At 43.9% G+C, this 27,030-nt stretch overlaps 1 protein-coding gene across 4 annotated transcripts in view; it reads right to left on the reverse strand.

Annotated features, from left to right (window-relative positions):
- Positions 1–27,030, reverse strand: part of PCYT1B (phosphate cytidylyltransferase 1B, choline) — a 124,704-nt gene that overhangs the window by 33,903 nt on the left and 63,771 nt on the right. For all 4 annotated transcript variants that reach the window (XM_045995711.1, XM_045995710.1, XM_045995712.1 and 1 more), the window contains exons 3-5: positions 23,298–23,414; positions 8,940–9,091; positions 6,171–6,249 (exon numbers count right to left, since the gene is read on the reverse strand). In XM_045995711.1, coding sequence (XP_045851667.1) covers positions 6,171–6,249; positions 8,940–9,091; positions 23,298–23,414 — 348 coding nt within the window. The remainder of the gene's footprint in view (positions 1–6,170; positions 6,250–8,939; positions 9,092–23,297; positions 23,415–27,030) is intronic.

A 27,030-nucleotide genomic window follows, 5' to 3' on the forward strand; every position in this document is an offset into this window, starting at 1 on the left:
TTCTGGCTTTTATTCCTTCTCATGCTCCACAGCTCTTTTCCTTCAAATATTCCAAGGTCTTTATAGAACATCTTCTTCAGCAACTGCCTTCCCCACTTGACAATAAGCTACATGAGGGAAGGGACTGCTCCTGTCTTATCCTCCGAGATTCTGAGCGCCAGGCCGCAAGCAGGCGCTGGGAGAAAATATGCTGCCCGACTGACTAGAGGACTACTGATCTCTAAGGGCCTCTCCAAAGCCAGTTCTGTTTCTCTTGTTCCCCGTGACCTTGTCAGCCTTCTGGCCCCTGCTTAGGGCGGCCCACGGAATACACCGCGGGTGTGAGCTGCACATGCGTGGTAGCCGCAGCAGGCCGCTACTCCTGCTATGGGAGACAAAGCACTCGCTTTCTAATACTCTGGGGCTCAGAGCATGGAGTTGGGGTTTACAGCTAGGTCAAAAACTTCGCCTCCCGGGGCACCTGGGTGGCTCAGCGGGTTAAAGCCTTTGCCTTCGGCTCAGGTCATGGTCCCAGAGTTCTGGGATCGAGCCCCATATCGGGCTCTCTGCTCACCGGGGAGCCTGCTTCCTCCTCTCTCTCTGCCTGCCTCTCTGCCTACTTGTGATCTGTCTGTCAAATAAATAAATAAAATCTTTAAAAAAATAAAAACTTCGCCTCCCACCTTTTGAGAATACAGACTCGAACACAGAAAACCAAAGGGAAGGCAGAGGGTGTGACCACCCCAACATCTGTAGCTGAACAGCCCCCAACCGACTCAGCTGTGCAGGGGGCCCTGGGGGCTGGGGGGTCCCAAGCTGAATGGTCCCAAACTGAGACAACATCCTCACCTTGGTGGGAGCAGCAGGGACCTTTCCAGTGAGCACCGTGTCCCATCTTTCAGTAGGCAGATCCTTCTCCCATCCCCTGCTGCCTGGTGAACCATTTGGAAGATCCTCCGACCACTAGCAGATTTTAGCAAGTCACTTAGGCCCTGGTGACATGAGCTCCCCCTTTCTGTGAGCCACAGAGTGAGGGCTCCCTGGCTGAGTAACGGGAAGTTGGGGGTGGGAACAGGCTTGCTTTGGTGGGGAGGGAGGTCTGTGAAAGAAGCCAAGCCCTCTGCTGACATAATGAGGCACCCAGCTTCCTCCAAATCCTAATTAGTGCTCTGCTAAAAATATTCAGTAATGAGCATGATCAGAGAACCTTTTTTATCATGCTTTTCCGAATTGCAGTGTTTGGTTATGGAGCTATTTTAAGCAGCAGCCAAGCACACGATAATGAAGGAACCTTTCGAAGGTAGTAGGGCCACAGCAGCAGGAGGACGAGGCCCGTCCTCACTTGCGCACCATCCTTCCATCCAGCTTTGCCGGAGCGTTTGACGTTTAGCTCAGACAAGCAAAGCAGAGCGCTGCAAAGTTCAATCCGTACCCTCGATAGCTCTAGCTTCATTTAAAGTGACTGGTGACTTTCAAAATAGATCTGAATCAGAGTGCAAGAGCCCGGTGTGGACACCGAGGCCATTTCTGAGCATCTTCCTCTCACAATGAATGCCATGGCCTTCTCTGCCGTGGCTCTCCCCCAGCGAGCCAGCAGCAGAGCAGACCAAGGGGCCTGTGGGAGGAAGGGTCACAGGTGGTCTCTGCCTGTGTGCCGGGGGCAGGTAGGACACCACCTGACTGTTCAGTCTGAAGACAGGAAGCGGGGTGGATAGAGGATGGGCGCCATCCCCGTCCCCCGGAAAGGCGGCCGTAGCAATGACACCGGCGCACGTCCACGGCTGGGGCCCCAGAGGCCCTGAGGCTTCTGTCAGGATTGCTGACTCTCCGAATGCCTCCCCGCTAGGACACACACCCTCGCAGGCAGCCCCGCACTCCCCGAAGCCCACGCACCACGCCGAGGGGCCACGGGCAGGCGCTGCGGCGTCCACCCCGGCAGAGCTCCCTGTGGACCACCAGCACCCTCTGCCAGCCGGACAAGGGCACCGTCTGGGACCCCCAGGCCACCTGGGGCTTCGGATGACCACAGTCCCAGGCAACAGCTGAGTGTAGCCATGGGAGAGACCCCAAGCAAGAACACCCCACCATGTCTTACAAAAGCACAAGCAAAAGGAAGTGGCTCTTTTACGCCACCGACTGTGGGAGTTATTTGTTCAGTGACAATAGGGTGCCGGATCGCTTTTGAGTGAGGAGAATGTTGGACCTGTTCCTATACCCTAAAGTCGGGAAAGCAACTTTTTCTTAGCTCACTAGAGGCTACTCACCTAGAAATAAAACCACCACCGAGTGTATGTTTTTACTCTACAAGGCAGCTGAGGAACTGTCCCCCCAGGAAACGCGGATTCCATTCACCCCGGGTGAACTGTACCTGGTCTAGATTCTTGCTACTCTGAGCGAGGTCTATGGACTTGCAGGACCTACCAACCCAGCAGCTCCTTAGAAATGGGGATCTGAGGTCCCACCAGACCTAATGAACCCAAATCTGCATTTAAAGAGATCCTGCAGTATGTCTCCTGAGGCGAAGGAAACAAAAGCAAAAATAAACTATTGGGACTAAATCAAAATAAAAAGCTTCTGCACAATGAAGGAAACAACCAACGAAACAAAAACACGGACAACCTACCGAATGGGAGCAGATATGTGCACATGACACAGCCCATAAGGGGTTAGCATCCAAAATACATAAAGAACTTATACAACTCGACACCAAAAAATCCAATTACAAATGGACAGAAGACATGAAGATGACATCCAGATGACCAACAGACACATGAAAAGATGTTCAACATCACTCGTCGTCAGGGAAATGCAGACCCAAACTACACTGAGGTATCAGCTCACCCCTGTCAGAATGGCTACAATCGAAGACAGAAGAATCAGCACGTGTTGGTGAGGATGTGGTGAAAAAGGAGCCCTCGTATCCTGTTAGTCGGAATGCACACTGGTAGAGCCACGGTAGAAAAGACTATGGAGGCTGCTCAAAAACTTAGAAATATAGAATTACCACAGGGTCCGGTAATAGTACTACTGGGTGTTTACGCAAAGAATACAAAAACTGTTATTCAGAAAGATCCATGCACCCCTATGTCTACTGCAGCATGATTTACAACAGCCAAGATAGAGAAGCAGCCCAAGGGTCTGCCGACAGATGAATGGATAAAGATGCGGCACAGGTGTACCATGGAATATTACTCAGCTATACAAATGAATGAGCTCTTGCCATTTGCAACAACATGGATGGACCTAGAGGGTATTACGCCAGGTGAAATAAGTCAGAGAAAGACAAATGCCATATGATTTCATTCATATGTGGAATTTAAGAAACCAAACATATGAACACAGAAAAAAAGACAAACCAAGAAGTAGACTTCACTATAGAGAACAGTCAGTTACCAGAGGGGAGGTGGGGCGGCATGGGGGAAAGAGGCGAAGGGGATTACGCGTGCACTTACGACGATGAGCACGGAGTAATGCACAGAACTGCTGACTGCTATACTGTACACCTGCAACTAATACAACACTGCATGTTAAGTGTACTGGGGGAGGGGAGGGAAAGAGAAGAAAAGCAAAATCCTGTAGGGATCTATAGTCACATTCACATTCGACAAGCGCTAGTCTATACCAAGCCCTTCATGGCAATTTTAAGGAAGGACCAGCCGGCTCACAGCCCAGATCTTACAGAGACTTAGAAAGGTAACCATCGCTCCATGCCATAAGCCATCTCCACGTAACTGATTCCTCAGTCAGTTTCTCCCCTCCTTCTCCCCTCCTACCCCTGCCATGTTCCTCAGCAGCCTCCAGGTCTAAAGGCTACGGTGGTTTGGAGCAATTTAGAGCAGGTGGTCAGCCTCTCCCTTTAATAAAGGGGTGGAGGACTCAGGAGCCATGACACCAATGCAAAGCAAACAGATTAGATGCAAAGGTTGATATCATTACCCCTAGACTGCCCCGTCATCTAAGTAATTTGAAAAACTCTGTAAGACAGTGTGTGCGCCCAAATTATCTGGGTAAACAGCTCTACTCCCTGCAGAGTGGGCAGAGTCCCTGCAGGCAGAAGGCCTCCATCCTAAGCCGAATCCCCATCAGACTGCATTAAAAGCACCCTCGTGCTTAGCCAGCACTGAATGAGCACCACACACATACCAGGGGCTCTGCTGGGGATGGGAAGATGGAGGAGACCTGGCAGAGACCACACCATTTCATTCTAGCTAGACACACACGCACACACGCACGCACACACGGCGCGCACACCTGCCCACGCACACCTGCCCACGCACTATCAGGATGCCATCAGAAGGGAGCTGAAAAAAAGATCCATTTGCAAAGAGTATCTCAGCAGGGATGGGGGAGGGTAGTGCTGCGGAATTACGCCCCCAGGAGAGAGGCATGTCAAGGGCTGGCCCCTCAGCTGGGCACAGAATAGGCGTGGAAGCCCAGAGGAAGGGCATGTGGGGCCCACAGAAGAACCGGAGCCAAGGCGCTAAGTGGGGGTGCTTCTGGGCACGAGGATGGACTCCATTGGCCAGGAGTTTCGGACCTGAGCAAGGCGGTGCAGAGCCCAGGCTAGCAAGATGGAGAGGCTGGGCAGGGCCAAGGGACAAAGACCCAATCACAAAACCTAGGAGTGGTGAGAGAGACTAAAGGGAAAGAGAACGTCCCAAAAGTAGAGGACAAGAGAGCACCTTGGAGAGGAGAGTGGTCAACAGGGTTGTTACATCCAGAGGAGGACAGCAAAGAAGCCACTAGACTGGGTGGTCTGAAGGTCATCAGGGAACTGAGGGAGGATGGGACCGAAGTCAGAGCACAGGTAGCTGAGGAATGACAGAGGGGTACACCTGCGAGGTGCCGGCGAGGGATGGCGCAACAAGGATGGGACTGGAGAAGGGAGAGGGAGGGCAGAAGAGGGATTTTGTTATTTTGTTTTTGTAGACTCTCAAACAATAGTAAACTAAGAAGAAACTGCTGGAGAGTGAGAACCCTGCACACCAGAGAGGGGAGGCCTAAAGCAGACAGGTTTCAACGAAGGGAGGAGCAGATTCAGGTAGAGAAGTCAGGCTGGGACAGAAAACCTACCCCTTCTCCGCAGGATGCAGGAGGGGAGGCAAGGGTGCAAGCAGTTACAGGCACATCAGGTCAGGAAAGTAAATGTTATCAAGGAACATCAAGAATCCCGCTGCAGCTGGAAACCACGGATCTGTTACGATGCCCAACAGTGATTTCCCTCAAGTCCTCAGCAGCGCAAAGGAATAGGGACAGAGAACTTGGCAAAGCAATGAACCCCAGGGAGTCTCCAATGGAAGGAAACCTGCCTCTCTCCAGCCCTCCAATAACTCCCTGGGATAGACTAGTCTCTGACCTTCAAAGAAATGTTTGGTGACAGCTGGGACAGTTTCCAAAGCTCAGGCACCATGCCTGCCCTCCACGACGGCGCTTAACAGTTTGGTGAAGGAAGTATTTTACCTGATTTCCCAAACATTTACCCATTCTTTTTTTGCTTCTGCGTGCGGTACCTGAGGACATTACTATCATGTGGCAGAATGACAGGTGAGAGGACTGACTTTGGAGACAAGGAGTCCAGATTGTTAAGGACCCAGTTATCCGTCTCCTGGAAGGAACTTTCTTGGAAATATAAAATAATTTCATTCTGAATTCTAAATGCGAATGAGGGAAATGATTGCCCTTTAAATAATAAGGTCCTATGATTTTTTTTAAAGATTTTATTTATTTATTTGATAGAGAGAGATCACAAGTAGATAGAGAGGCAGGCAGAGAGAGAGAGAGGGAAGCAGGCTCCCTGCCGAGCAGAGAGCCCGATGAGGGACTCGATCCCAGGACCCTGAGATCATGACCTGAGCCGAAGGCAGCGGCTTAACCTACTGAGCCACCCAGGCGCCCCGGTCTTATGATTTTTGTCTGATGAGCCCTAAAATTGAGCCACACACTAGAAGTTGGTATACTCATGGTTCAGCAAAGTGTACTTTGGTGCTCGAGTTAATTCTTCTATAAATCCCTAAATGGTGTCTGTCCTATGACTGGGTCTTAGCACGTGTCAACAGAAGCTTATAAAGGCTACTTGGCAGACGTCTGAAATTCCAGTGCCTTCCATGTATATGCTACAAGACTAGGGCAGGGGTGACTTCTGAAACCTGACAGTTGTAACGCGGTGGACGGGTGAGCACAGGGGAACTCACCTGCTTCCTTTATATGCTTGTAAACATCATCAGAACCAGCAGAAGAGTAGGGTATGTCATCATGGGCCACAAAGTCAATCTGTTGGAGAGAGAGAAGAGTGATGTCATCACTGGGATGGATGTGCAAATACCGTTTTTTTTTAACTTTCTAAAAAAAGATTTTATTTATTTGTTCCAGAGAGAGAGAGAGCGAGAGAGCAGGGAGAGGAAGAAGCAGGCTCCCCAATGAGTTAGGAGCCTGCTGTGGGACTCGATCTTAGGACCCTTGGGGTTATGACCTGAACAGAAGGCAGACGCTTAACTGACTAAGCCACCCAGGCCTCCCAGCATGCAAATGCCTTTTGAAATAAAAGCAGTCATAATAAAGCAGTTGAAACAAGCAGTTTACAATGTGCCTTTGATTCCTTGACTGAAAGGTACTGCCTGCCAACGGTCTCCATTTCCAGGAGATAAAGGGAACTAGATTGGTTGGTCTCCTTCTCCGGTCCCTCTCTTTCCTCTGACAGGAGGCTTTCTAGGGCTTCTGCCCTTCTGTCTTTAAACTTCCTCCTCAGAGAATTTATTCATGCTTCAGATTTTAATCATCCTTGCTATGACAAGGAACCCAAACCTCCGTTTCCTGTCCCACTGATGGCAACAGGCCCTCACACTTAATCCATGTTTTATATGGTAAAAATGAATTCCCACCTTTTTTATTTGATCTCCCTAACCACCTCGTTAGGCGGGTGGGACCCATACTACTGTTTCCATTGGGGCAGAAGGCTGCCGAAACTAGAAAACTTGTCAGATTTGCCCCAAATCACCCTTTTCTATTTTCCCACCCCTTGGAGTCACTTTAAAATCAACCTATTTGAAATTTAACTCAGCCTGAAAACAGGTGTCCCCTCCTCGCCCCAAACACCTTGGAACCGGGCTTCTTTCCCTACTTCCTTCAAGTCTCCAGGCACAAAAGCCCCCAGGACCCCTGTCGTGTGTGTGTGTGTGTGTGCGCATGCGCACGCACATGCGTACATGTGAACATCCCTGCACGCACACGCATCCAGCAGGTCCTCTCCGCGGCTGATACATGAAATCCAGGGCCCTGTCCCCTGGACTACTGCTTCCAGCTTGTGCCTGCCCTTCCTCACTGCTGTCTCCTTTCCAAGCCACCTCTCCGTCATGTGGGAGGCAGGTCCTTAACCGGGTTTCTTCGTGTCCTCCTCCTTCCTCCTAATCTCCCCTAGCTCCCTGTTTCCTACTCCATCAAATCAAAACTTGCTGCCTGGCTTTTGAAGCCCTTTGTAACGAGGCTTGGCTCCACCTCGAGAGGTAGTTTACAGCAGCAGTCCCATCCACCGGCCCCACCGCTTACTAGCTAGAGAAATCATACATTGGCCGTAAGGATTAAATCAGCATTTCTGACCCTTGACACCTGTGACATTTTGAGGTGGATCACTCTTGGGCGGGGAGGAGTGCCCTGGCTTTTACCCGTTAGATGCCAGTGGCACCCCTAGCTGCCCCCAGTTGCTGCGACAATCAAAAATATTCCCAGATGCTGCCAAATGTCCCTTGAGGACAAACTCAAGCCCAGCGGAGGATCACTAGATTAAACGATGTCCTGATGGAAAGGTGCTAAAAGCGATAACCAGTGCACATTAAGTACTCCATCACGGTTATTATTCAATTCATTCTCGGGACTCAAACTTAATTCCTCTTCCTCTCCGATACATAACAATGACGATGACGAAGTCTCACGGTAGCCGTGAGATTTAATGTGATTCACGTAGGAGCAAAGCCCTCAGCACAGTGCCTGGCACACAGTGAATCAGAAACGGTGGCCGCCGCTTCCATCATCTGTATGCCCATCGGGCCCGGCACAAGCCGAACATACAATAGATGCTCAGTAAAAATGTGTTAGTGATTGCTCGAAGCAAATCATATTGTAGTTTCTCCTTTTGCTTTTTATTCTTGCTGGGAAATTATCTCCTCTGCTATTACCCATGCACATTTATCAGTGTTCTCTCTCCTCTTCTGCATCGGGAATTTAAAAATAGAAAAGAAAACTCTTAGAACAGCTTCATCTTGTGGGTTTTTTTTTTTTTTTTTTGCAAGGCTTATAAAAGGAAAGAATAGCTCCTAATGTGGGTGTGGGGCTGGTAGGGAGACACAAAGCACATAATTTCATACAGATCAAAAGAATTTCTCGTGTTTTCAACTAATAAAAATCTTTTATCAGTAGGAGTCTCAGGGTCACAAAATCATAGATATAAAGTTCTTTCCTTAAAAGCTGACCTGTGTCCTTCTGGATATAATGCGTGTTCCTTTTTTCCTTGCAAAAGATGCCTGCAAATACACAAGCATCAATAATGATGAGAGTGGTGGTAAGGACAATGACGTTTTGGAGCTCTGGCTATGGGCCAGCTAGTGTTCAGTGTTTTACTTACATGATCTCATTAGATTCTCAAAACGAGCCCATGGGAGAAGTACTGCCATCACCCGACTTTACAGTTTAAGTAAGTGAGTTCAGTATCTTGCTTCAAGTTCCCACAGTTAGGAAGGGAGAGAAGCCGCACTTGGACGTAGGTGGTCTAGCTCTAGCACCCACAGTGAGGAAGCGAGAGGGTATCAGTCCCCAGGCCCGGGCAGAAGACAGGTGCTGTGTCAAGTGACACCACATGACAGTTCCTGAACTTACCTCTTTTAGAGAGTAGAAGCCTCTGGGCTTTCCGCATGTAGGCTGCAGAACCAGACTCTAATTCTGCTACTTAGAGAACATGGAAGAGTAAGTACCTTGTGTTTTTCCAGAAACTCTGGAGTGAGTGTCCACGGAGCATCTCTAATGACTTCATCCACATAGCGACAGTGTCTGAGAGCTTCGTATCTCTCTGCTTCGTTCATCACAGTGAAGCCTTTGAATTTGTGGGTGAGGTCATCACTGCAAACTGAAACAGACAAGTGCATGAAAGGCTGCTACCTGGCCCGGGCCTTCCTGGGCCATCAGGGCTTTTTTTTTTTTTTTTTGCCGCCATCCTGGGCCCTCAGGGCTTATTTAGCAAAACAAAAGGAGCTCAGCCTTATTTGGTACACACATAATCAGACTTGTTTTTTGTTTTTCTACAGGAACCAAGGATCAGGAAAACAAAGCAAGCTGAAATCCAGCAGCAATTAAGAATTCCATTTTAATGTTAATTTCAACTTCATTCTCTGTTGCAACTTTTATTAAAAGTGTTCTCCACAATACCTAATGTGACTTCCCTATCTTTTATTTTCCTATTCCACCATTCGATAAAAAAATACTATTTGGGAAAAAAATGGCCAAATAACCAGAGAGAGAGGAATGAGAGAAAAAGAAAGGAAGCAGGAAGCCTGAGTTTCAGAAGGTTTTGAACAATCAGTTCCAGTTCCCTGGCTAGATCATTGTACTTAGTAACCCAAGTGTGACTGCTTTGCAGGCATGTGTGCATGGGCACACACACTTCTGTTCCCTGGATTGAGGTCCAGTCACTACACATCAGACCACACAATCAAGAGGAGCAAGTCATAAAACAGAAGATCTGATCTAGCAGAATTCGTCTTACCCTTTCTAGATCTCAGTTTCCTGAATCTCCCAGTGAGGGGTTAATGTCATCCACTCTTAACCTTAGAAAGGATTTTTTGAGGGTTTACATAAAAGCGCTTTGAAATAAACAGAACAGGAAATATTATTCATTATTCTGTTCTGAATATATTTGTTCTTGGGAAAGGCAGCTTTCCTACGTGTCCGTGAGAAATGTCACTGTGGTTCTAGTCCCGGTTAACCAATAACCTGGAGAAGGTCCTGCTGCAGCCAGACCACACTGACTGCTCCGTAAGACGTTTTATGTACACACAACGAATTTACAAAATTTAAGCGTTCAATATATGTTTTAAAAGCAAAAATACAATTCTTTTCTTGGAACCGAAGGCTGACCCACATCCAGAACCCAATCTAGCCGCAGAGTAAGTGCAGCCGACGGCCCCAGCCAGCATGGGTGGCAAACCTCCCAGGGCAGCTCTCACTCGATCCACCTCCAAACCACCGCAGACCCGCTGCACCCCCTTCAGAGTGCACCTGCCAGCCACGTGGGGCTCCCCACTCCCCTGTTCACCAGCCCGCCCAACTTCTCCCCCGCCTGGATTACTGCCCTTGTCTCCTAACTTGGCTCTTGTCCCAGCCCTGCCCACCCCCAGCAGTCTCTTCCTATTGGCCAGAATGATCCCCCTAAAACCTGTCTGACTGTCGTTCTGAGGCTCAGAATGTTTCCCATCTCCCTCAGGGTAAAAGGGAAACAATTCCGGCAGCCCACAGGCCCCCACGAGACCCGTGCCTCAGCCAGTCCCTTGCGTCTCCGATGGCATCTCCGTCTTTCATCCCAGCCCCTGGCCTCCGTGCTGTTTCCTGAAGCCAGCAAGAAGGCTCCTGCTCAGGTCAGGGCTTGGCACTTTCTCTTCCCCAAACCTGGAACAGCCTTGTTCCGTCCGAATAGCCACAGAGCCCACTTCCTCCCCTCCCTTGACTGCTCCCAGCCATCCTATCAAAACTGCCATTTGGCCCCCTGCTGCTGCCGGCTGCCATCCCTTTCCGGTTTTACCTCTTGCCATGGCACTCGTCACCATGCAACTGTCTTAGTGAATCTATTGTTGATGTCCTTCTACTACGATACATGTTCCCTGAAGACAGGGACTTTTGTTTCCTTTTCTGATGGCCTGTAGTAGGCTCTTAAGCATTTATTAAATGAATGAATGAATGAATGAACAGTGCCTGAAGTATACAGATGCTCCGTTAACGTGCACTATGATTTAAAATATTTATCTGTAGGCACATTTCAACTATATATATATTTAAGAGACTAGTATGTCTCTAGATACCCATGTGTATGCCTATACATCTCCTATATATACCTCCTGAGATATTGTATAGACCTCGAGAGGATAGAACACAATAAAGAAAACATGTACCTCTTTATGTTACCCAAACACCACGAACCACGTGGCTGGCTCCGAAAGTTCAATGAGTATCCGAGCGACCTAAAGAGCGTGCTAAATATCAAGATGCCTGGGTCTCACTGCCAAGATTTTGATTCAGTGGGTGCTACAGTCTGAATGTGCCCCCCCCAATTCATTTGTTAAAATCTTAACCCCCAAGGGTAATGGTACTTCAGAGGTAAGACTTTGGGAGGTCCTTAGGTCCTGAGGTTGGAACCCTTACTAATGGGATTAGTGTCTTATAAAAGAGCTTCTGAGCCCCTCCCACCCTGTGAGAAAACAGCAGGAAGGGAACAACTCTGGATCAAGAAGAGGGCCCTCACCAGGAAGACATTTATGGATCAAGATATTTAGGGATCAAGATATACAATTCAAAATTTTATCTATTTATTTATTTATTTATGGATAAAGATATACAATTTTAAAATTCACCCAAGACTTTTTCAATGTTCTGTTAGGACTTTATTAAACACTACCTCAAGATTCATCTTCAGCAGAAATGGATTTCAGATCCATCCATTTTCTGTTTTAAATTACACAAAACTAGGCCAACCATATCCTCTCCCCTTTTGAACCTGCACCTGAGCAATCTGGTCTAACTTCTAGATGACCGAAATCATGGCCTCCTGGCAGAGCACAAAGACAACAAACATCCTGTTTATGCCAATCTGGGGTCCTATTTTCATATCCCAGGAGTGACCTCAAGAAGCAGCTGAACATGCTGACCAGTTATTGTCTAAACATTAATTACGCCCAAAGCAGCACTGTTGTTCTTCGGTCTTGGCAAATGCACTCTGACAACCAGATGGAGAGCTCTGAGCAATGGCGTCCCATGGACGAATCCGAGGAGTTATCCGGGAGCTTATACTGTAGCTAACCTATCCTGGCAGCTCACTGTGCTCAAAATGAAATATTACCAGTACTCTGCAGGAGAGAAAATGTAAGCTAAGGGATGAACTTTGGAGCCAACCAGACTTGGGTTCTAATCCCCACTCTGCTACTTAAAACTGGGAAAGCCACTCTATCTCTTAAGACTCCGTCATGGGTCTTCAAAACATGGCAAAGTTTTGATAAATCAGTGTTATCACCTGAGGAAAGAGTAATACTTAATAACATTTGCCACTTATTAATAGTAGTATAAAACCAGCACTGGAGGCATTCAGTTGTGTTCTGAGCTCTGTCTTTGCCCTGCTCCCACTCCAAGCAGGTGCCCCGTCCCTTGGTACAACTCCCCCACAGAAGCTGTGAAATTCAAGTTGCTGTCACACAGCCTGCCTGCCTTGCTGCTGTTTTCTCCAAGCCAGAACCCATTAGAGGAATTCTGTAAGGAAAGAAACAAAGCAAGGGAAGAGTTCTCCCAGTGAGGAGGAGGCCAAAGGTCTGAGGAGAAGGGCCGTAAGCAGAAGGGCCAGTGGCGGAGCCCCCAGAGGGACGATGACATGGTGCCCTGGGCACTGGGGTTCACGTGAGCACAGACCACAGGTGCCTCGCCGTGCACAGGCTCAGCGGGGCTGGGCTCGAGACTGGAAACCCCTCCTCTTGTTTCCGTGAACATTTTGGAATCTCGTTTGATCTTGGGGAGGCGAGGACAGCCCAACAAGGGCTGAGACTCTATTTCCCGACAGTCAGGCAAATGGAGTCCTAGCAGAATATTTGATTTCAATTAAAGTACAAGAGAGCTTAAAGGAGTAATATTTATGTCTACTATAGTAGGAGTAGTGTTACATTTATTGTTGATATTTTTAATTCCCTCCTATGAGGTAGAAGTGTTTGGTGACTCATAGCCTTAAAAAATAATTTAGGGAAAAAATTCTGATGTAAATTTTAATTTCTTGACTTCTTTTTAAATCATATTATTTTTTAACATTTTTATTCAAATTTTAGTTTATATTAATTTCAGGTGTACAATGTAGTGATTCGACACTTCCTTACCTCACCCAATGCTCATCACAACACCTGCCCTCCTTAATCCCCATCACCTGTTTCACCCATGCCCCCCCCATCCTCTCTCCTCTCTGGTAACTATCAGATTGTTCTCTAGAATTAAGAGTCTGTTCTTGGTTTGCCTCTTTTTTTCTCCCTTTCCTCTTTTGTTTCTTAAATTCCACATATGAGCGAAATCATATGGTATTTGTCTTTCTCTGACTGACTTATTTCACTCTGCATAAGACACTCTAGTTCCATCCAGTTGTTGTAAATGGCAAGATTTCATTCTTTTTGACAGCTGCGTTAATATTTCATTGTGTGTGTGTGCGTGTGTGTGTGTGTGTGTGTGTAATATACACACCACATCTTTATCCATTCATCAGTTGATGGACACTTGGGTTGTCTCCACAGTTTGGCAATTGCAGATAATGCTACTATAAACATCGGGGTGCATGTATCTCTCTGAATTAGTATTTTTGGATTCTTTGAGTAAAAACCTAGTAGTGCAGTTGTTGGGTGTGGGGTAGTTCTATGTTTAACTTTCTGAGGAACATCCATACTGTTTTCCAGAGTAACTGCGCCAGTTTACATTCCCACCAACAGTGTAGGAAGGCTCCCCTTTCTCCACATCCTCGCCAACACGTGTTTTTTCTTGTTAAATGACATTAGCTTTTAAAGTAAAATTGAAAAAAGCCCTTGACAATTGGTAGTTTCAGTTCACTAAAATGATGCAAACAAGGTAAGCTTACATAAATGAGTTTTCAAATTATTACTGGCCATAGTGCTTAAAAATTAGAAATGCAGATATTATAATCATAGTACAAAAGCATGACATTCTGTGTCGGGTTTTGCCTCAGGTTGAGGAGCAGGCCGTAGTACTTCCACTTATCACAGTTTCTGGTCTTGGAAGCAATTATTTTTACCAAATGCCAGGTGTTCTGCCAACATTTTCTGCACACTCGCCCTGACCACAGTGATTTCGTGAGCAGAGCCCTTGCTCCAACCAGCGCAACTCTGACGGCAAACCCACCTGTAGACATACAGGGCCCCACCATTAATACAGCGGGTTCTTTCAATTCACCATAAACATTGTATCTGCTAACTACACACATCAGGCAAGGGCCCATCTTTCCACCAACAACACAGAATACCGGTTTGTAAAGGGCTCCCTAACTTTCTTCAGTAGAGAACTGTCTGCCATTGGAAGCGGCTTGTGATACTAAGAAAGATAGTCTAAAGGTAATGGTCCTCGAACTAGGGCGCACATACCCCTGGGTGGGGGGGTACTCCGAGACTTTTTAAGAGCTAACCAAACACAAGAAGCCTTAAAGAACTCAATTTCCAGATCCTCAACTTCCAAAGGTACCCTTTCCTACAGTTAATGGTCCAGGATGAAGCCTGTGTATCCAAAACCACCCCTACTCCACTATCCAAAAGAAAGACACCATCCAAATCTTACTGCACAGCATTGCAAGGGGCAGGGAGTTAAGGCTCCAGGCCAAACTGAAGGGAAATCTTGCTTAATGACTATAGCAAACACCATGAATCTCTAAGAGCTTCCTGTCTTACAAAGATTTCTGTTATAGGTAAAGCCAGGTGTTGGAAACTAATTACAGTAGAGTGGGGAATAATGTAAATTGTTGCCTAACAACTGTGCCTTTTCATTCCCCCAACTATTGTCGAAGGACACAAGTATCTTGAGGGATAAGGCCCAGGAATTCAAAGCAAAAGGAGCAACGCAAAGAAATATTGAATGCTAAAAATGGCTTTTTCATGTAGTTAAGGGTAAGCATTTTTCCAGCTATTCTCAATACTCACACTGAATCCTAGAAATGCCTTTTCTCTTTTAGTTAATTAAGAGTAAGCATTTTCCCCAGATTTTCACTTCAAAATCATCTCAGTAAGGCAAAGCTGTGTAGGCTGATACCACTGCATCGTAGAAATGTAACTGGCATATTTTCCTGAATTACCAATTTGCTCAAAATATTTTGGAATAAACACATGGATAAAACATTAACATGCTTTTTTTCAGATTTCATATGTATTATTTTAAAAGGAAGTTAAAATCTATTTTATCAGATCACATTATAAAACTTACTCCATTTATAGAAAATCCTTTTTCTATTTCCTCTTCTAAAATGTGTTATTATTTTCTATCTCCTCCTAGCACAAATTACGTACTGCCAAATAATTTTTTTAGTAATACATTCCCTTTTCTATTCTTAAATACACAGGGAAGTATACCCATGGTACCTAATAAAGATAAGTCATTTATGATTTTTAATTTGATTTTATTTAATTTCCCCCAAAAGCCAAACACCCCTCCTTATAAATATGGTACTATTTAACCTATATATTACATTGTAGTACTATAAATTAAACATAATGATTTATTGTCTTGTTTACAACTTATTAGAGCTACATAATTTTAATCTTGACTGATTCTATTTCATACAATGCATTCTATTATGTATTTCTCAGTGGTTTTTATAAGGCTTCCTGAAATACATGAACATATTTCAACTGAAAAGTCTTTTTCTCCAGGTTTTTTAGCAGGTTTGACAGTAAGGACTACCTTTGCCGATTAGGTTAGGTGGTGTTTCCTGCAGATTAAGTAAGGAAAAACTGCAGCCCCAAGATTTCCAGGTTGTTGTTTTTTTTTAAGTTTTAAAAAACAGTAAAACCATTTTATAAAAAATTATTGAATTGACAAATATATAACAAAATCACCAATATTTTCATTTCCCCAACCCTTTATAGGTACATCTGGTTAAGCAAGTTGCTTTGAAGAAAAAGAGTAAGGGTTATAATTAGGAATCACTTGGTAAGCCCTGGTAAGGCCTTTTTCTTATACTTCCCAGAAAGGAAGAAAGCAAATGATTTTCATAGCTTGGAAACAAATCTTGCAGGTGAGGTCTTTTCTAACCCACTGCTTGCATCAGATTAAAAAGAGGACCTTCATAAATTATCACTTGATAGACCATTAAAATTATTTTGTTGACAGTAAATTATTTTTGTGATACATGGCAAATAACTCAGGAGTGCAAAGACTGAATGACATCTCCATAACAAACTTCTTCCATTCCCATCTAAATATTTGTGTAAACAAAATATTTTAGCACTTACATCTATAATAAGAAGAATAAATCAATGTTAAACTCTGTCTCATTTAGCAATAATATATTCATCCACAAATCATAAAATCCCACTCATCTCATTTAAATGTTAGAGAACACTCAAAAGGAAAAATCCCAAAGGAAAAAAATCTCAAGAGAATCCAGAGGCTAAAAGCAGCTTACTTATGGAGGAGCAAGGATAAAAATACAATGGAGGTCTCCACAGAAACAATGGGAGCAAGAAGAGACTGGAGTGAAATATTTAGTATTGAGAGAAAGAAACCCACCAACCTAGAGTTCTGTACCTTGTAAAATTATCCTTAAAAAGAGAGAAAGAAATAAAGACCTCCTCCAACAAACAAAAACTGAGGGCATTTCTTTCCAGTAGACCTGCCTTGCAAGAAGTGTTTTTAAAGCTTCTTTAGGAGAAGAAAAATGATGGGTCAGAAGTTCAAATCTACATAAAGAAAAGAGAAGGATTCAAGAATGAATAAGATGAGACAAAGCATTTTATTTTTCTTACTCTTAATTCATCTAACAGATGAACAGTTTGTTCAAAATAGTAACAGCAATAATACAATCAATTATGAATGAATGACCACAATGATATAGGGGATGAGAGGGAGAAATAGGAAATATTGTTTTTCACAAGGTATAGTGTTGTGTGAAAGTGGACTTGGATTAGTTTAGAATGTATATTATAAACTCTAGGGCAACCACTAATAAGGTGAAAAAAGAAGTATAATTGATATGCTAAGAAAGGAGAGAAAATAGAATCATAAAATGTTAAATTAAAACCACAAAAGGCAGAAAAAGTGTGGAAGATACAAGTAGAAACAAAACACAAAGCCAACAAATAGAAAACAGAAAAAAAAAGGTATATATTAAACCAACTATCAATAATCCCTTAGAACACATCTGGTCTACATTTATCAATTATAAGGCATAAATTGTGGATCAAAAAACAAGATGTCTACATTTGATGTCCATAACAAACAATTGTTGTAGACAAATGTTGTCTACAAAAAACCCACTTTAAATATGAAAATATACATACAGTAAAAAGGATCAAGAACGTGGAAGTAGGCACATTAATTTCAGACAGAGTAGACTCCAGAACAAAGAAAGTTATCAAGAAGAGAGAGGGGCACCTGGGTGACTCAGTGGGTTAAAGCCTCTGCCTTCGGCTCAGGTCATGATCCCAGGGTCCTGGGATCGAGCCCCGCATCGGGCTCTCTGCTCAGCATGGAGCCTGTTTCCCCCTCTCTCTCTGCCTCCCTCTCTGCCTACTTGTGATCTCTGCCTGTCAAGTGAATAAATAAAATCTTTAAAAAAAAGAAGAGAGAGACATTACATAATGATAAAAGGGTCAACACTCCACGAAGACATAGCAAATCTTAAAATTGACATGCTGAAAAAAAGAGAGTCAAACTATAGGAGGCAGAAATGTTAGAACTGCCAAGGAGAAATAGATTAATCCACTATAAGAGTTGGAAGCTTTAACACCCCTCTATCAGAAACAGATAGACTTAGCAGACAGAATATGAACAAGGACATAGTTTAACTCAACAGCACCATCAATCAGCTGAATATAATTGACATCTACTGACTAGTTCATCCAACCACAGCAGAATACACAACTTTCTCAAGCTCACATGAAGCATTCACCAAGAGAGACAACATTCTGGGCCAAAAAACACACCATAACACATGTAAAAGAATAGAAATCATACAATGTGTGTTCTCAGACCACAGTGGAATTAAACTAGGAATCAAAAACTGAAAGATAGCTGGAAAATCCCCAGATACTTGGAGATTGAGCAACACACTGTTAAATAACATGCAGGTTAAATAAATAAATAAATCTCAACAGAAATATTTAAATATTTTGAGGTAAATGAAAATGAAAATACAGCTTATCAAAATATGTGGAATGCAGGGAAAACAGCTTAGAGGGAGATATGTAGCATTAAATGCATATATTGGGGAAAAAAGGAAGTCTAAAAAGTCTGAATATTTGAAGTCAACAATCTAAGCTTCCACCTTAGGAAACCAGAAAAAGAAGACCAAATTAAATCCAGAGTAAGCATAAGAAATCAGAACAGAAATGAATGAAATCGAAAACAGGAATCAATAGAGAAAAATCAATGAACCCAAAAGCTGGTTCTGTCAAAAGATCAATAAAATTTATAAGCCTCTAGTTAAGCTAAGAAAAAAGAGACAATACTCAAATTATTAATATGGGATATTCAAGAGGGGGCATTATTGCCGATCTCATGAACATTAAAAGGATAATAAAGGAATATTATGAGCAACTCCATAATTTGGTAGCCTAAACAAAATGGACAAACTCCTTGAAAGACACAAGCTGTCAAAACTTACACTAGAGGGGCACCTGGGTGGCTCAGTGAGTTAAAGCCTCTGCCTTCGGCTCAGGTTATGATCCCAGGGTCCTGGGTCGAGCCCTGCATCGGGAATCTCTGCTCAGCAGGGAACCTACTTCCCCCTCTCTCTGCCTGCCTGCCTGCCTCCCTGCCTACTTGTAATCTCTGTTTGTTAAATAAATAAATAAAATCTTTAAAAAAAAAGTCACAGGTCTTAAAAAAAAAATCTTACGCTAGAAAAACAGTGTGAATAGGCCAAATTGAATAAATATCTAATAACCCTCTAAATGAGAAAACACCAGGCCAGATGAGTTCACTAGTCAATTCTACCAAACATTTAAGGAATAAACTACACCAATTCTTTACAATCTCTTCCAGAAGACAGGAGCAGAGGGAATACCTCCTAACTCATTCTCTGAGGCCAGCATTACTCTAATACCAAAATCAAAAAAAGATATTGTAAGAAAAAAAACCCTAAGACCAAGTTGTCTCATGAAAATGGATGCAAACCTCCCCCCCTTTTTAAAGATTTTATTTATTCGTCAGAGAGAGGGGGAGAGAGAGAGAGCGAGCGCGTGCGAGCGCACAAGCTGAGGGAACAGCAGGCAGAAGGAGAAGCAGGCTCCCTGCTGAGTAAGGAGCCTGATGTGGGACTTGATCCCAGGACCCCAGGATCATGACCTGAACCAAAGGCAGATATTTAACCGACTGAGCCACCCAGGCGTCCCTGGATGCAAAACTCTTAACCAAAATATTAATACATCAGATCCATCAATATATAAAAAGAATCATATACCATGACCGACTGGGATTTATCTCAGGTATGTAAGGCTGGTTCAACATCTGAAAATCAATTAATGTAATCCACCACATTGACAAGCTAAAGAGGAAAACCGCAAGATCGGATCAATAGATGCGGAAAAGGCATTTGATAAAATCCAATACTCCTTCATGATAAATCGTCTCAGAAAACAGAATAGAGAGGAATGTCCTCAACTTGATAAACACTATTTACCAAAAACACCTACAGCTAATATCACTCTTAAAGGAGAGAAAGTTGAAGTTTTCCCGCTGAGATCAGGAACAAGGCAATGACATCCCCCCTTACCACTGCTTTTCAACATTGTAGTGGAAGTCCTAGCTAGTGCGATAAGCCAAGAGAAGGAAACAAGAAGTATACAGACTGGGAAGGAAGAAATAGAACCATTTTTATTCACAGATGACATGACCACCTATGTAGAAAATTTGAAAGAATTTCAAAAAAAAAAAATTCCCTAGAATTAAATAAGCAACTACAGCAAGGTTAATGGAGAAAATAAACCACAGACTGGAGAAAATAATTGAAAAAGAGAGAAGATATGAAGGACTGTTATCTAAACTATACAAGGAACACTTAAAACCCAACAATAAGAAAATGAACAACCAGATTTAAAAATGACAAAAGATCTGAACACACACCTCACCAAAGAAGCGATACAGATGGCAAGTAAGCACAAGATGTTCAACATCTTACGTCACCAAGGAGTAAATAAGACAACAATGAAATACCACTATCAACCTATTAATGACCAAAATGCAAAACACTGACAGCGCCAGATGCTGGTGAGAATATGGAGCAACAGAAACTCTGACGCACTGCTGCAGGAAATGCAAGATGGGACAGCCACTTTGGAACTGTTGGGCAGTTTCTTACACAACTTAACATACTTTTTCTTAAATAAAGATTTTATTTATGTATTTTAGAGAAAAAGAGAGAGTGCACAAGTGCAAGTGACAGGCAGAGGGAGAGAGCCTCAAGCAGACTCTGCACTGATCACGAAGCCTGACCCGGGATTTGATCCCACAACCCTGAGATCATGACCTGAGCTGAAACCAAGTGTCAGACGCTCAAGCACCCGAGCCACCCAGGCGCCCCAAAACCTAACACACTCTTAACATACAATGCACAAATCATGCTCCTTGGTTGGTATTTCCCCAAAGGAGTTGAAAACTTATGACCACATAAAAACTTGCTTGTTGGGGCGCCTGGGTGGCTCAGTGGGTTAAAGCCTCTGCCTTCGGCTCAGGTCATGATCCCAGGGTCCTGGGATCGAGCCCCGCATTGGGCTCTCTGCTTAGCAGGGAGCCAGCTTCCTCCTCTCTCTCTGCCTGCCTCTCTGCCTACTTGTCATCTCTGTCAAATAAATAAATAAAATCCTTAAAAAATTAAATCGATAAAAAAAAACTTGCTTGTTTATAGCAGCTTTATTCATAATTGCCAAAACTTGGGAGCAACCCAGGTGTCCTTCAGTAAGTATATGGATGAACCGTGGTACATCCAGACAAGGGAGTGTTATTTTATCATTCAGCACTAGCAAGTGAACTAGCAAGCCATGAAGAGACGCTGAGGAACCTTAAATATGTATCACTAAGTGAAAAAAGCCAATCTGAAAGAGGTACATAGTGTAAAATTCCAATTATAGAACATTCTGGGAAAAACTGTAGAGATGATAAGAAAAATGGTTGCCATGGGTTGGGAGGAGAGAGGGATGAATAGGCAGAGCACAGAGGCTTTTTAAGGCAGTGAAACTACTTTCGTACAACAGGGCAATAGTGGACACATGTCGGTATACATTTGGCAAAACCCATAGACGGTGTCACACTAAGAGCAAAGTCTGACATCAGCTGTGGACTCTGGGTGATGACGACATGCTGGCATAGGTTCATGGACTGTGACCAGTGTATCACCCTGTTCGGGGTTGACGAGGGAGGCTATCCATGTTGGGGCATATGGGAATTCTCCGTACTCTGCTCAATTTTTCTGTAAACATAAAACTTCCCTAAAAAAATGTTTATTGAGGGGACAGTTGGTTAAGCAGCTGCCTTCAGCCCAGGTCATGATCCCAGGGTTCTGGGATCAAGTCCTGCGTCGGGCTCCCTGCTCAGTGGGGAGTCTCCTTCTCCTTCTGCCTGCTGCTCCCCCTGCTTGGGTTCTCTTTCTGACAGATAAATAAAATCTTTTTTAAAAGTCTGAGGTTTGAAAATGTCAATACTTCTAATATTAAAGAAATTACATCTTTCACAGCTATTTAAACTTGGAAAATTTTAGATGTCAACTTCAAAAAACTGCAAAGAGGTATTTATTTAGTTTTTCAAAATTCTTTTAGGGACTGTGATTGAAGACTCCTAGCCTAAGACAATGGCTATCAGCGGGGGGCCTCATCATCCCCTAGGAAGCATTTTGGGAAATTTGTGGGGCATCTTTAGTTGTCACAATGATTGTAGGCACACACTGGCATTTTGTGGGAAGGTTGCCAGTGATGCTAAACACCTTGCAGGGTGTAGGGCAGCTTCGTGGGAGATTCCTGCAACAACACGCAGGATTTCTGAGTGTCCCTGCACTATTGTTTTAAGTCCTTTGAGTCTAGAAATTCACTTTCTTTTTCTTCTAATCACAAAGTATTTCTGGAATAGCTGTGATAGATGCCGCATTTTAGAGGAAGGCAACTACTACACACCTCCAAGGAAGACTGTACGTTTATCCGAATGTGTCTGCTACAGCGATGCCATGCCCGGGAACCGAGCTGATACCACGCCCCTGGTATCACCCTGAACAGGATTGCGCACAGCCATGGCTGGTATTCCCGTTAAGTGTGACCCACATCAAACCACCTCCCAACTTCGGCCACCAAAGCACTGCGGGGGTCTACCCAGGGCCTCAGAAATGGTTTTCCCCTCGAGAGAACCAGAAATGAACAAAAAAGGTGTTCCCTGCCTGCCTTGGGTGAGTGAGGCCTGTCCAGTACTCATTGTTTTCATCATCTCTGCCTTCTGGAAAGAACTCCATTCAGTAACCACATGGTCACCATCTTCAGTAAAATCGGGAGGAAGTTGCCTCTCAAATATCCAAAATGTTATCTTAAACTTGCAGAGGGTAACAAGATACTTTAGAAACAGAGACATGGTCTCTTAGCAGCACTTTCTTCCTCACGGTAGGGGCTTAAGTGTTGACGGTGCCTAGTTCAGTTAAAGGCACAAAACCGATGACGATGAAACAATATGGTACTTCCAGAAGCTAGGAAGGTGACATGGAGGTACGATTCCCCCTTCCCCAAACTGAAATCGGTAGGCCTGCTGGAGGAGCACCTCACCACTCCCAAGCTTATGAAGTAAGTCATCTCCTTCACTGTGAACCCAAATTCCCCAGGTATATAAATCTCCATGTCTTTAACACGCGGTACCTAAGCTCCATTAACGAGGCTATCGTCAGCCACTACAGTTAGCCCGGCATCATCCTAAGTGCTGTGGGCCACACAAAGGAAACAGGCAATGCCCTTGTTTACCCTTAATCACCCTTAAGGCTCTCGGCTCTCTATGATTTGAAATAAAAATAACATTGCTTTTCTCCGGACCTTCCAGAACATTTGAGAAACATAACTTTGATCAGGCCTCAATCACAAGAAGAAAGTCATTCATGGAAAACATGAAGTGGTTGCCCTTGGTGGTGTTATTAGTCTGTCTCTCTCTGGGAGTCAGTGGTGTATAATTCCATGATGTCATTTCCCCTATGGCTTTTTAAACATCACGTAACATTTCAGGCAGCCAACAAGTGAGCCGGTATCGGCTGAAATGGATATAATAACCATGTGAGATTTTAATAGTGGAATGCTGAAAGGGGTCCTTTTCAGACAGCACATTATAAAGGAATTTTCTAGACAAAGAGAAAATGCAATTCTTACCTCCAACCAACAAGTAGCTGTTGGGAAACAGTGTTTTTGCTTGCATAAGTGCCCTTGCATGGCCGGAATGGAAGAGGTCAAATATCCCATCCGCATAGACTCTGACAGGCCTGTCAACTGAGGAAGAGACAAAGTGTCATCAACACAACCACAGAACATGGAGGCCCGGTACCTGATTCTTCTGTCGTGAGGACACCAGTGTGAAGAGGTTCACCTGGATAAAACACCATGGCCAGGTACCATCAGTCTCTTATTAGTGCACACAAGTACTTCTACCGAGAGGTTCTTCTGAGGTGAGCAAAGTGGAATAAAAACAGAGAATTAAGAGCGACCCACAACACGGATTTGAAGCCAACAGGAGAGACACACACAGGGTGGTACGGAGTTCTCTGAACCCAGAGTCGAGTCTGGGTGTCTGAGCCAGCAGATTCAGACATTGGTGTCAACAAAGGGTTGGCAGAGTCTGCCCAGAGGGAATAGCAAGGCAGGAGTAACCGAATTGCTTAATGAAAAGGAAAAACGACTTCATTCTTGACTTCGAGAGTCCTGAAGGAGGACTCCCGAGACCTGCTCCCAAAGGCAGTGTCGTGCAGGCGTCTGCTTGTGCTGCTCCGAGAGACGGGTGTGCGCCTTCCCTCCCAGCTCCAGCTCCCACTGGAGGCCCTGGCCTGGCTGTGGTAGTATTTACACCACGGAAATCGGCAACTGCTACCCACCGGGGCTTATTGCCCTCCGGAGGGCCAACAGGTAAAGCTGCACAGCACTGCACAAAGGTCACTCCCTAACTCTTTGGTGTCATAAGAGATTGGGGGGGGGGCATGTGCCCCAAAGACAGAAGAGTCAGGTGACATGTGGGGTGGTCCTCCGTGTTGCAGGCCAGTGACCAACACTACAGTCCCTCTGAGGGAGAAACGTCGAGAGAGAAGAGGCCCCAACAGACATTCTCCCAGGGCCAGATCGTGCTGGGGGAAGTGCCATTCCATGACGAAGAGGGATACATTCACCACAGCCCCCCCGGGGCCACTAGAAACTACAGGATGACACTTTGCTGAGACAGCCCAAAGACCCACCTCCTCAAATAAGATGGAGACATTGGGGGTGGAGGGGTTGGGTGCCGACTTTTACACCATTCTGGACTATCAACGAAGGAACTAGAAAGTGAAAATATGGCAAACTAAAAGCTAAATATGGCAAACTGAACATAGCCACATTTACCTCTTCTTCCTTCCAAATACCACAAGAATTACAGAGAAAGAATTAAAAGGGTATGTCCCCCCCCCCCCCAAATAAAAGGTATGATCCCCTAGGGCAGAGGAAACAAGAAAGTCAAGGACAGAGGAGAGATGTCCACATTTTGGAAAGTTGATTGTCAAAATCTGAGTGTCTGTAGGAAATAAGAATTGGGATGAGGGCAGGTAGGGAAAGGGAATGTTGAGTCGTTGGGTTTTTTTTTAATAAGCCTAGGAGTCCTACTGACTTTTTCCAGTATGTGTATGTATTATAGTGATGTTATAAAAATAAATTTAAAAAAGAAATCAATGCAAACTTCTGGTGAATGATTTTTAAGACAGATTTAAAATTGTGATTATTTCCTGATGTAGTACAACCTCATTAATTTGGAATACAAATTCAAAGGAATGGCACATTAATAGATTCAGATGGTACAATGTTTCTAATAAATTAAATTTCTCTAATAAAAAAACTCAAGAGACTTTATGTCAGATAGGGAACTGCAATTATTCCCAATTATACACCATTTTGAACAAACAGAATTGCCTTCACAGGATTATACTGGATTCTAAATAAAGCCTGATAAGTAGAAAATGCTTTGAAATAACAAACTGTCTAATGAGGGATCCTTGGTTTCTATGCTCTTATTCAATTTGAATTCAATTGAGGAAAATTTGTTTTAAGATATAAATTCCAGGGGAAAGCAGATGGCAGTTTTGTAAAACTTTTTGTTATTGATTCAGAGGTGATCAAGATAAATGAATTCAGAAAGCAGGGAGGAAAGAAAAGTAAAGAAAGTGACATAATTATCGAGAAAAAGACCATTTAGTAAATCTTTGAAGAGTATTTGTGGAGTTGATTTTGCAATAAGCTCACTTTTAAAAATTGTAGTGTGTCAGCAATTTCCAGCCTGGGAGATGGGACCAAAAAAAAAAAAAAAAAAATCAACACCACCACCACCACCCAAAACCCAAAACCAATCTTAACAAATGAGTGCCTGAAGAGAAAAAAAAAAGATAAAGATGGAAATGGGTCTGCAGATTAGAGATTTAAAAGACTTATCACCTTACTGAATGTATAGATATTTGGATTTCGGTTCAAGCTAACTACTATCTAGTAAATGAGGATGTAAGATTCTTGGAAATTGGAACACTGGATATTTAGTGATATTTAAGAATTACTGTGAATTTTTAGGTGAAAAAAATAGTATAATTGTTATATTTTTAACAATTTTTTTTCTTTCTCATATGGACTGTGTTTTATTTTTAGTTCAAATAAACATTTAAGGTTGATTTTCAACTTACTTGTTTTAAATAGATAAAGTTTAAAATTAATAAAGTACTAGATTTTTTTTTTAGAAAAATTCTAAACACAAAGGAAGTAAAACCTTTACACATTTACATCACCTTATAAGAATCAATGCTGGTGTTATGATGTATATCCTTCCTGTAGTTTTCTTTTTTATATATATTATTTTTTTTTCAGTGTAACAGTGTTCATTGTTTTTGCACGACACCCAGTGCTCCATGCAGTACGTGCCCTCCCTATTACCCACCACCTGGTTCCCCAGCCTCCCACCCCCCCGCCCCTTCAAAACACTCAGGTTGTTTTTCAGAGTCCATAGTCTCTCATGGTTCATCTCCCCTTCCATTTTCCTTCAACTCCCTTCTCCTCTCCATCTCCTCCATGTTCTTTGTTATGCTCCACAAATAAGTGAAACCATATGATACTTGACTCTCTCTGCTTGACTTATTTCACTCAGCATAATCTCTTCCAGTCCCGTCCATGTTGCTACAAAAGTTGCATATTCATCCTTTCTGATGAAGATTTTATTTATTTGACAAAGAGAAAGACATAGCGAGAGAGGGAACACAAGCAGGGGGAGTAGGAGAGGGAGAAGGAGGCTTCCGACTGAGCAGGGACCCCAATGCGGGGCTCGATCCCAGGACTCTGAGATCATGACTTGAGCGGAAGTCAGATGTTTAATGACCGAGCCACCCAAGTGCCCCAATGCTTATGTTTTTAAAAATGGATTTTTTAAGATAGTTATACAGAAATATTTATGGATGGAATGAAAGGAAGTCTAGGGCTTTGTTTCAAATAATTCAAGAGGGGGCCATGGATGGGGGCGTACACGGGGCAAGACTGGCCTGGGGGGTGGGTGTTAGCTATAGAGGACAGACACATGAAGGTGCATTATATTGTTCTACTTTTGTGTATGTTTGAAATTCTCTACATTTTTTTAAGAATGTGGTTTTTTTTTTCTAGTTTGTATGTTTCTTTACCTTAATCTTTTGTTTCAGACTTTTGAGTAAAGTGGAGTAATTCTCCAGAGCATCTATGTTGGGAACCACTGGCCGGTGAGGCTGGGTGTTTGGTAATGATCCCGAGTGGGAACCCAACCACTCCATGGCCATGGTGGAGGGAACTTAACGTGCTTCCCAGGGATCCCTGCTGCCTGGTGTTCATGGCTTGGTGCCATCTCCTCCCTCTGAAATGTGAA

This window comes from Meles meles, chromosome X (assembly GCF_922984935.1).
Source record: "Meles meles chromosome X, mMelMel3.1 paternal haplotype, whole genome shotgun sequence".
Taxonomy (NCBI): Eukaryota; Metazoa; Chordata; class Mammalia; order Carnivora; family Mustelidae; genus Meles; species Meles meles.